This window comes from Trichoderma camerunense (assembly GCF_050948025.1).
Source record: "Trichoderma camerunense strain CBS 138272 chromosome Unknown V8C40scaffold_12, whole genome shotgun sequence".
NCBI lineage: Eukaryota > Fungi > Ascomycota > Sordariomycetes > Hypocreales > Hypocreaceae > Trichoderma > Trichoderma camerunense.
This window is the reverse complement of record NW_028145358.1, coordinates 130,230-140,238: the sequence shown is the minus strand read 5'-3', so window position 1 is coordinate 140,238 and position 10,009 is coordinate 130,230. Positions and strand designations below refer to the sequence as shown.

Here is a 10,009-nt window from a genome sequence, read left to right as displayed (position 1 = left end):
ACTGCGTTAAGGTCTACGGCGTGAAAATGGGAATTAACTTTGCTTTATTTATGGGATTGCGTTTGGGAATAGTTATATGGAAATGGAGCAGAGTTACATTTGAAAATGGGGTTTGGGATCTTTGCTGCTTATACTCTAGGAGTTCACATCAGGACGGGGGACAGGTTTCTATAGGTAGTTTATGGGATGGCATTCTACTGCCTCAGATACTCCCAGCGCTTTTCGCATCTTCACTTTGCTAATTAAAACTGGCTTTATTTCTTTATTAATTTGTATGACAGGAATGAGCTCCTTTACTAATAGCGCTCTAATAATCCACAGTGACATAAGGCAGTCTTGCGGTTTAGATGCGGCTTGCTGCCCGCCTATGACTCTGGTCAGGCTCCTGGTGTTTACATTCCGTAGCGACGAGGTTAAAGCTTATATATAAAACAACATAACCATATAGTAAGCCTAGTTTTAATTTCGCCATTTGTATATTTATCCCCATACAGAATGGCATAACCCTTTTCACATCCGGAGCAAAAGCGTGCAGTATGGATGTCTACGAACATGGCTATGGCCGAGTACCGGAGTCAAACTTCAGCCAGCATCTATACCGACGACTGTCGTCCTCCTCCGTGTAGCCAGCTATCCACCTTGCTGGTAAATTGCCACGGACCCACAAAGCCCTACTGTATTCATAGCATAATGGCGATATTTGCCCTGTCTAGACTAGTTGCGAGGTGCATATAGGCAACAGTATGAGGCCATCTCTGAAGAGTTGGAAAAGGATAATCAGTATTTGACAACGATTTTCTTTACGAGTAATGAAGATGTAGGCATCATGGGAGGCGAGATTGCGGCATCATTTGGCTTATGGCATGGTCCGTGGAAGATTTTGGACTAGTTGTCGGTTTTGTTGGATGAAATTGTGGTATGAGATTTTGATACCTGATGATGCAATAAATAGCCCAGCGGGTCCTTACAGAGTTAACCACTGTAAATAATAAAACATACCCCTTATGGGCTTGAACATTCACTCCTGGGGCATTATCGTGATGCTCATGGAACACTCATAGGCGTATTTGCGTGCATGTATTAAAACAGGATTTAAAACACAGAGTATAACTAGGTAGTTAGGTAGTGTGGTCTGATGGACGGCTTCTGCTTGCCGTGAGCTTCATTGGTAAGTTACATGACATACATTGCAGCGTAACAACATGATTCTTCAAACGCGTAACAATGGACCCCGTTCTGGCGGTCTTTACACAAAATCAAGAAGAAGAAAAGAAAAAGTAAAAGAAAAAAAGAAAAAACAAATCGTAGCTAAACGCCGTGACATGCATATGCACCATATACCGCCCAAAATCACCACACTTTTTGTTGCGTAAGGAAAAATGTGGAGGCCCCAAAGGGGACCGAGAATATCAACATTACACACATGTCCACTCAGCAAACACGCACCATCGAGCAGTGCGGTCTGCCAGCACCAGGCCTCGCCAAACACCCCTCTCAGAGCACTTGATGATCGTCTCCCAGGTGCCGCCGTCACTGACCTCTTCGTCTGGGGTCCGCGATCCAACGCTGATCCCCTTGCGCTCTTCCTTTCTCATAAGACGAAGAATCTTGCCTCCCGGTGTCTGGATTGCCAGCTTGGCAGGCTTCTTTCCCGCAACGGTCCCGCTGGCTGAGCTGGGGTTCGACCCGCTCGCGCTGGAAGCGTTGATACTCATCGCTGAAGACGGCCGAATGAAGGGAATTGGGCTGGCCGACCCGGGATTCGACGACGGTGTGAGAGGCCCGTCTGAAATGGAGCTGGGGTGCTGTCTGATAGCAAATACAAAGGTATTGTTCAGAGCCAGTTGCTGACACTGAGGTTGGACAACATAAATATCATGCCTCTGTGCGTGAGGCGTCGGATGTCGCGTAACAAATTCATAGGGCGGATTTTCGCCCGCGTGGATGATGGGTAGAGTAAAGGCCAAGGGATGGGGAATATCCTTGATACTTTGCATCAAGCCCCTTTTCCCGGCATAGACTTTCAGCATGCCCTGGCCTTCGTCACCAGGGAGTAGCGCCTTGACTGTGTAGCGCTTCACACCATTGAACCACTCAGCCTGAGCCAGCGCCTTCTTCTTGACGATATCACCATTCTCAAATAGGTCGCCATCATGATCCTTTGATAATGCTCGTGCTTCAACTTCGGCTGCAATCTCAACGTCGGCCGGTACGTTAAAGTTGATGTGGACCATCTCAAGATCTTCTATCCTGGTCAGACTAGTGTTAAAGTCAACCAGCTCGATGCCGTTCTTGAAATATGCCGGGCATGTGCATGGCAGGTTGAGCAGCGTGTCGTAGGCCACTGGGGGCACGATATGCTGCTGGTCGTGATGCTCCGGCACGTGCGTCCAGCACAGCTCAGTAGGCCGTGTGAGGAACCACCAAGTGTCTGCAGAGGATCCGGAGACGCTGGAGTAGAGAGCACGTTTGGGGTTCGAGGGACTTGCTAGACAGGTGTCAATCATGCGCCATTCATCGTCGACAATAACTGCGTTCCACCAGTGGTTGGATCTGGGCATCACATTGAGGTCTGGAATATCGCCCGGGGCTTTCAAGTAACCCCTGACAACCTCGCAGTGCAGCCCAATGGCAGAGCACATTTCCATCACAAGGCAAGCGTATTCTTCTGCGCAGCCCCTCTTTGCATGGATGGTTCGCTCGGTGTCGGCGTCGCCCTCGAAATCTTCTTCCCAGGTGATCTTCTCTGCCACCCAAGTAAATATCGCACGAAGCCGTTGTAGATCGCTCCTGTAGGGCCTGCAGATGTAAGTCTGTGCGAGCGTCGCCACCGTCGTCCCCTGAGGCGGCTCCTTTATGAAGCGGGAGTTCTTGTCCACCTGGGCGAGATTGATCATGTGGTAATTCTCTGGTTTATGAACAGGCATGCCGTCCGCCCCCTCGTCACCTTCGATGCCCTCATAGAGCTCATCGACAGGATTGAGTGTGGGGTGGTCTTGCATCTGGCAGCGCTCCCTGCGCTCGGTCCGCTCGATCTTGCTGACGGAATTGGAGCGGTTCACATCTCGGCGGACTTGGACCCAGTCGATGGCAGCGCCGAGGCCCATCTCCCTGGCGGCATCGCGTCTGGAACGAGCGCCGCTCAGCGAAAGCATGCTGGCTCCGGGTGCCACACTATGTGGCTGCTGCAGGCGAGCAAAGGGCGAGGATCTCACGGTGGGCACATGGCCAGCGGCGATGCTACCCCGATTGCTGGCGACGCCCGTCTTGGCTGAGTCGAGGATCTTCTTGAAGATGTTTCGTTTCGGTGATTTGGGCGCGACAAGTCCACCCAATCCAGGGGTACCATCTTCGTGAATGCCAACCTGAGATATCGGCCGAGAAAACCCACTTCCGCTACCACCTCCGGCATAGTTGCTAGCATGACTGCTGTGGTAAGTCACGCCGGTAAACGGCGAGTCAGGACGGTCCCCTTCATCATTGCGCATGCTAAACGAACTCTGAGCACGGTGGGCGGTCCGAGCCAAGCTTCCGGCGCTTGTCGCACTAAAACCACCGGCAGAGACGCCACTCCAAACGGTCCTGTTTGTACTCTGGGTCGAAGAGCTACTGTTGCTCTGATTACCGGTTGACGCATTTGTTTGAGTCGTTTTTGTCGTATTGGTGCGCTCGATACTACCCACCGCTCTATCATATGGAAATTTTCGTCCCCGTGTCCTTTTATCCATGGTAACCAACTCTCCTACAGTTGATCCGGTGGACGACTTTGGGCGTGAATAAGGATGTCCCTTTGGCGGTGGGGGTGGGGGTTTATCGTCATCGTCATCGTCGTCATCTTCATGGTTTACCACGGCTGGCATACTCGAGCTGTGTTGGTGCATTCTTTGGATCTGCTTCTCCATCCTCTCCACGTAATTGCTCAGATGGGGGTCGTAGGGCTTTTCGCGATGTCCATCTTGTTGTGATGCATTGTGTGAAGAATTTCCACTCCAAGTCTCGTAACCTTCGTCAAACGCTATTCCTATCGACGTCAGCGGCCTAATGCGCCCTCGTTCCCCTCGTTCCTTTTGTCTTTGTTGCGGCGCTACCAGGTCGAAAGAATCGGGGGACCAGGGATCAAACGTCCGCTCCAACGCCCTCTCTGGCGACTCCGCCTCGCGACCTCCAATGCCTTCCAAGCGATCTAGCTGCTGCATCACATCATCCATTGCTTCGCGTAATGGTGACGGCGTCATGTGGCTTCCCTCCATAGATGGTCGATGGGAACCTCCACCCCTAGGTGTGTGGTAGCCGTTACGCTGGGTCCCATAGCTGGTATCGTTGTAGGAATCGTATGAGGCCTGTCTTGTTAGATCTTGAAGATCTGTGTAAGAGCCGTTGGAATGACGAGATGGACTGTATGGCTCATACGACATGGCCGAGCCGTGCCTTGGGATTTCTGGTCCATTATATGACACGGTAGAACGCATAACATCCATAGGGTTGTACGAAACGGTAGAGCCTGTTCTTGTTATATCTGCCGGGTTGTATGAAACGGTAGACCCCGTTCGCGTAATATCCGCTGGATTGTATGAAACGGTAGACCCCGTTCGTGTTATCTCTGCGGGGTTGTATGAAACGGTAGAGCCCTGCCGTGATAGGTTGGATGGATTGTATGACACTGAGGAGCCGTGCCTCGATAATGACTGATAGCCCTGTGTCCCCTCATCGGGATCTGCCCGCCCAACATGTCTGTGAGGTGGTGGTGCAGGAGGCGGTGGAGAATCGCTCCTCGTCATATTTTCCAACCGGCTCGGTGGACGGGTCGGTGAGTGACCCATGGAAGGAGCCGGTGAAGGAGCTCTGGATCCATATCCATTTGCTGGTGAGAGAGAGGGGGTGGGAGCGCGAGCGATATCCTCATGAGCACTCCTTGCAAGGACAAGAGCAGTACTTGAGGCTGCGGCCGAATTTCCCCTTGATCGCGATGACGTGGTTGACACCCTAGACGGCTTTTCCTTGAGACGCGACGTCGGTGTTTCTCGAAATGTTTCTGGTTGTTTTGCTGTGGTATAATGTGGCGCTTTGGCATATGCCTCGAAGGGTTTCCGAAATGTTCGTGATTTCTGCGGCACCGCCTTGGGCCCTGACGCTATATTCGGCGGTATAGGACTCGGTGTTTTTGTTGGCCGAAAGTCTTCTGGTAGCACCTCGACGAAATTGGACGGGAAAGACCCGACAGTCCTCCGATCTCGAAATAGCCTGCCCACCCACCACGAACCGTCTCCCGCATTCAGACATTCGATCAAGTCGCCCTCGATAAATCCCAGGTCGCGTTTAGACTGCAGAAATGTTAGCAATTGAGAGCAAGGGTACACGCGACGTCATATCACAAACCTCGCCTCCCCAAGAATAGATGGCCCGGCACCAGCACGGAAATCGTGAGGGCAATGGCGGCGGTGATAGCGCCATAATGTTGACAGTTGCGCCACGCTTCAGTCGCCGAATTGACCAGCTCTGACGTTGTGGGAGAGCAAATGGTCGAAGGAAGAAGGAGAAGGGGGATGAAGAGAGCGAGAGAGAAAAAAGGGAACAAGGGCAAAAAATTATCCCCGTTGTTGTTTATCCCTTGTCTGGCAGCAAGTATCGGGGCGACAGGTGTGTGCAGCTGATGGAATCAATCGACGCGTTCGGCACCTCGCCGCTTCACCGAACAAACCAGGCTGGCCGTCGAAATCTCAGCCCGACAACGCGCAATGGAAAAGGCGCGGCTGGCGATGGATTAGAAAAGGCCTAGAATTGAGAGATGGCACATGTCCAAAAGCTGCGATCCAACGGCGGCAGCAAAAAGCATGATACACCCTGGGCCTAGGTTCTTGTTGATGGCAGACGGGGGGCGGATTGGAATTCTCTTTGTCTCTCGCAGCCCTGGACCTAGACGCAGCACAGAGCAGGAGCAGAGACCCAGCAGCTCAAGGGCTAATGCAAGCTGAGCACAGGCAGAATGGATCAAATGGAAGCTTGTGCAATTGAATGCAATGCAAACTGCAGGCAGGCAAGGTATTGGGTACCAGGAGTTGGGTGCAGGGGGCCCGTGTGTGTCAAGTACGAGTACAGATGAGATGGGTTGGATTGTTCGACAAGGAGCTGTGCGAGGAGCTGTGCGAATAGTCGGCGAGTAATGGCAAGCAGCGTAGCAATTTGACGTCTGGTCTCGCAGCCGCAGGTCGTGGATTGGGCTGCATCAAGCGAGATTGCAGCAAGGCATGGACGCAGCTCCAAGGTTCCAAAGGTCCGCTTCTCAGCGTTGTCCCCGTGCTGGAGCTACGCAGCTACGGGACTGGCCGACGAAAAGCTGCCGGCGACGCCTTGCAGGGCCGGGACAACAGAGGGGCAGATGGCCGTTGCCGTGGTGATCGATTTAGAGGTGGCTGGCGGAAGGGAGCGCGGCCCCTCGTGTTAGCGCCATGCGCTGTGCGATGGCGCTAACAACGCCTGTGATCAACTGTAAGACGAATTGGAAGCCTGCGAATGGCGAGCCAGATCTTTGGGTGGCTGGGGGGAGGGGGATCGAAGGCGCGGTTCCATGGCGACGGGCTGCAGCAGAGAAGAGCCTCCCTTTGGCTTTGGTGTAAGTTTGAGTTTGATTGAATGTCTATCTATGTCTCCGGCCCAGGTACGGAGTGCTGACGGCGAGAATAAGGTATAGTAGCGGCCGCCGAAGAAAATTTGCTGAAACGTGTGGATTACGTCAAGTATGGAGATTGCTAGGCGCTACATGAAATGCTGGTGGCTCAAAGCACTAATGCCAATGTACTAAAGCATCGAGCAGCATTAATGCCTGTACAGCTGAGCACAGCTCCATCCAAATCCTCCACTGCAAGAATGAGGCCCTTACTAATTGACGTCGGTATTCTGAGGTACTGGGCTGGGCTGACTGTTAGGTACACCACGTCCATCCATTTCCCGCCCACACCCCGATATGCACTATGGGTTGCCGTGCAGCAGAAAGCAGGCAGAATGCACTGCTTTCGTGCATTGGCGTGAGCAACAAGCTGCATGTTTGTTGATCCCTCCTCAGCTTTATCAGCCGCGCATGCATTACTGTTTTTATCCCAGTGCAGATGTCCATCATAATATTGTCGAAATTTGATAAAAATCAACAGCACAGCATTGACGTGATGGATCCATTAAACTTCAATACAAACTTAGTACCTGTAGGTTCCAATTAGTGGTCCTCCAGGCCTAAAGCCTGCTGGTGCAACCTAAGAATTCCCCCCGCCAGCCCAAAAGCTATCCCAAAGCGGACGTAAACAAAAACTACCCCCTACATGTAGCTGTCTGCAGACTCCACTGCCCCGGACAACCGTCCATTTGTTCGCTCTTTAACCTTGACTGCAAAGCAGTTAGAATGCTACTACTATTGCCGTTTGTATATTAAACTAGGGCTCCTACGGTTACGTATTGTTGACGCCTTGTTATCCGATCGCTCTTTGCTTCCTTCGGCTCGACATCTGCCGCCAGTTCCACTGTTCGCTGCTTAATCCCGACAGACGCCAATTTCGACTTCCCACCAGCGCGGCCCTTGCGCATATTGCCTTGCCTGCCCTGTTTTGTTTAATTGCGGCGGTATCTGGGAGAGTACGAACACAAAAGGGAAGGGCAATATCGCTTGACCCTTCGCCAGGATGGCTGATGACGAGAGTCTCGCGTCGGACTACCAGGTGCTGGAGGAGCTAGGCCGTGAGTCCACTCTTGTTGACAGTTTGCTTGCTCGCACGACTAACACTTGTTTTCTAGGTGGAAGTTTTGGAGTTGTTTACAAGGGAATCGATAAGATCACCGGAGAGACTGTGGCCATTAAACATGTAAGACCTGTCCCGTACCGTCTTTTTTGATGACCCTTATTCCATTCACACAAGGGGCGGTGAACTAACGAGACTGTGTTGCGCAGATTGATCTTGAGTCCAGCGATGATGATATTCAAGACATTCAGGCCGAGATTGCTGTCCTCAGCACCTGTGCCAGCCCCTACGTGACCCAATACAAGGGTTCGTTCCTGCGAGGCCACAAGCTATGGATTATCATGGAGTACTTGGGTGGCGGATCCTGTTTGGATCTAGTAAGTCGATACTGCTGTCCATCCTCTCGTCTTGACTTCACGTCTAATCAACCATCCCTTCTAGTTAAAACCGGGAAACTTCACTGAGGCGCACATCGCCATCATCTGCCGTGAACTTCTCTATGGAATCCAGTATCTGCATAGCGAAGGCAAAATCCATCGTGATATCAAAGCGGCAAACGTTTTGCTGTCAGATAATGGCAAGGTGAAGTTGGCTGATTTCGGTGTCGCCGCCCAGCTCACCAACATCAAGTCCCAACGCAACACCTTTGTGGGCACTCCGTTCTGGATGGCTCCCGAAGTAATTCAGCAAGATGGCTATAGCTTCAAGGCCGACATTTGGTCCTTGGGCATTACTGCGATGGAGATGGCCAATGGAGAACCTCCTCTCTGTCACATCCACCCGATGAAAGTGCTCTTCCAGATTCCCAAAAACCCACCACCACGACTGGAAAATCGCTTTAGCAAGGAATTCCGGGATTTCGTGGCCCAGTGCCTAACCAAAGAGTGTGGTCGTCGGCCCAGCGCTAAGGAGCTGCTTCGGCACAGATTTATTCGCTCGGCCGGTAAAATCGAAGCTCTCCAAGAGCTCATCATGCAAAGGCAGATGTGGGATGCCAATCAAAATCGCCAAAGGCATCCGATTTACTATCAAGAAACCTTGCAAACAATCTCAACCAAAAGTGGCAACGATGAAGCATGGGTGTTTGACACGGTGAAGTCGGTAGTTCCACCGAAGCGGCCAACTATCAAGCATCATCGCAAATCCTCATCTGTGCTATCTGCTGCCGAGGAAGGATTTCGCAAGCTGGACATCAATGAAGGCCCTCTGGGTTCTTCATCACCTTCGTCACCAGCTGTTAGCACTATCCGAAAGTCAACAGTCCGGCGTGCACCTTCCATCATGCAAGTACCCGCGTCATATGCCAACGGCTCTCCCCGAAGCTCAATCATTGCTCCTAAACGACCTCTTCAGCCCGACATGTCTTTTGGCAATTCGGGATCGACTATGCGTCTGTTTCAAAGAGTTCCATCAGATGAACCGGCCGGCGCGCTCGTGGTCAGATCTACAACCCCAGATGATGACGTCTTTGTCGACGAGAATATTCCCCCACCCGCGGCAACGCCGGTTGAGCCCAATAGCAAAGAAGCACTTTTGGGACGAAGGCTGTACTCTAAGGCGGTAGAGCCCACTCTTGCAGATCTTCATGCACAAACTTCGACCATGGCAAAGCGGGAGGCGCTGGCCAAGCTATCCGAAGCCTTTGCAGCATTGGACGCCGTTGATCCCGAGGGATCGTACCATCTTATGAACAACCTGATCACTGCCATGAGCCAGGATAACAAGTTGAATACGGCAATACTGCGTCAGTCTGTACAAAAAATTCCAGATGATGGCACTCCTCAGGGAACAGTGGTCGTCAAAACCTCGACTCCGTCACCGAGCCCTGCCAAGTTGGCGCTGAGCTCCTCCACAAACCCTAATTTCAGGAGCCATCGCCGGCGCCAACTCGAGTCACCTGTATCAAAGGAGAGTCTTAGAGATTATGACAAACAAGCCATCGAAGACAAATATCCCGGACGGGAAACCCAGTCAGGCATGGAGCACTGCAAGCAGCTTTCCGACGTGCTGTACAACCGGTGGGCTGATGGCCTGCGCATCCGGTGGCCGGCTATATGATCCAACAGCTGCGATTTGCAAACATTTTTTGCATGTACCTGAATAATGCGATTTGAAACGAGTTTAATGGATGAAGTGATAATGTTGGGTTTCTCTTGGGAGGGGATTTGTCAAAGTTTGACACAATTTCACGCGCGATATAATGAATTTGGCATATCGAGTCCCGTCCCCCGGATGAGGAGCAACTATTAGAGGGATGAGGCGTTCAGGATCTTCGTCTAAGATAC

At 51.8% G+C, this 10,009-nt stretch overlaps 2 protein-coding genes across 2 annotated transcripts; one reads left to right on the top strand and one right to left on the bottom strand.

Moving 5' to 3' along the window:
- Nucleotides 1-1,059: 1,059 nt before the first annotated feature.
- On the bottom strand, nt 1,060-6,162 carry V8C40DRAFT_248745 (putative SH3-domain protein Cyk3). Its single transcript, XM_083216611.1, has 2 exons — nt 5,377-6,162; nt 1,060-5,321 (listed from the first exon to the last, which is right to left on the bottom strand). Exons 1-2 carry the CDS (start codon nt 5,449-5,451, stop codon nt 1,416-1,418), a joined length of 3,981 nt encoding a protein of 1,326 aa, XP_083071474.1. The 5' UTR covers nt 5,452-6,162; the 3' UTR covers nt 1,060-1,415.
- Nucleotides 6,163-7,167: 1,005 nt separating this feature from the next.
- V8C40DRAFT_40589 (kinase-like domain-containing protein) lies at nt 7,168-9,919 on the top strand. Its single transcript, XM_083222946.1, has 4 exons — nt 7,168-7,722; nt 7,780-7,847; nt 7,934-8,101; nt 8,166-9,919. The coding sequence occupies exons 1-4, from the start codon at nt 7,668-7,670 to the stop codon at nt 9,780-9,782; spliced, it is 1,908 nt and encodes a 635-aa protein (XP_083071473.1). The 5' UTR covers nt 7,168-7,667; the 3' UTR covers nt 9,783-9,919.
- Nucleotides 9,920-10,009: the final 90 nt, after the last annotated feature.

What these genes read in the sequence shown, in the direction of transcription:
- V8C40DRAFT_248745 (XM_083216611.1), bottom strand. Translation starts at nt 5,451, where the DNA reads ATGGCGCTATCACCGCCGCCATTGCCCTCACGATTTCCGTGCTGGTGC. An exon ending in TCTATTCTTGGGGAGGCGAG is followed by an intron (nt 5,322 to 5,376) that starts GTTTGTGATATG and finishes ACATTTCTGCAG; the next exon opens with TCTAAACGCGACCTGGGATT.
- V8C40DRAFT_40589 (XM_083222946.1), top strand. Translation starts at nt 7,668, where the DNA reads ATGGCTGATGACGAGAGTCTCGCGTCGGACTACCAGGTGCTGGAGGAG. An exon ending in GGTGCTGGAGGAGCTAGGCC is followed by an intron (nt 7,723 to 7,779) that starts GTGAGTCCACTC and finishes CTTGTTTTCTAG; the next exon opens with GTGGAAGTTTTGGAGTTGTT. An exon ending in GCGGATCCTGTTTGGATCTA is followed by an intron (nt 8,102 to 8,165) that starts GTAAGTCGATAC and finishes CATCCCTTCTAG; the next exon opens with TTAAAACCGGGAAACTTCAC.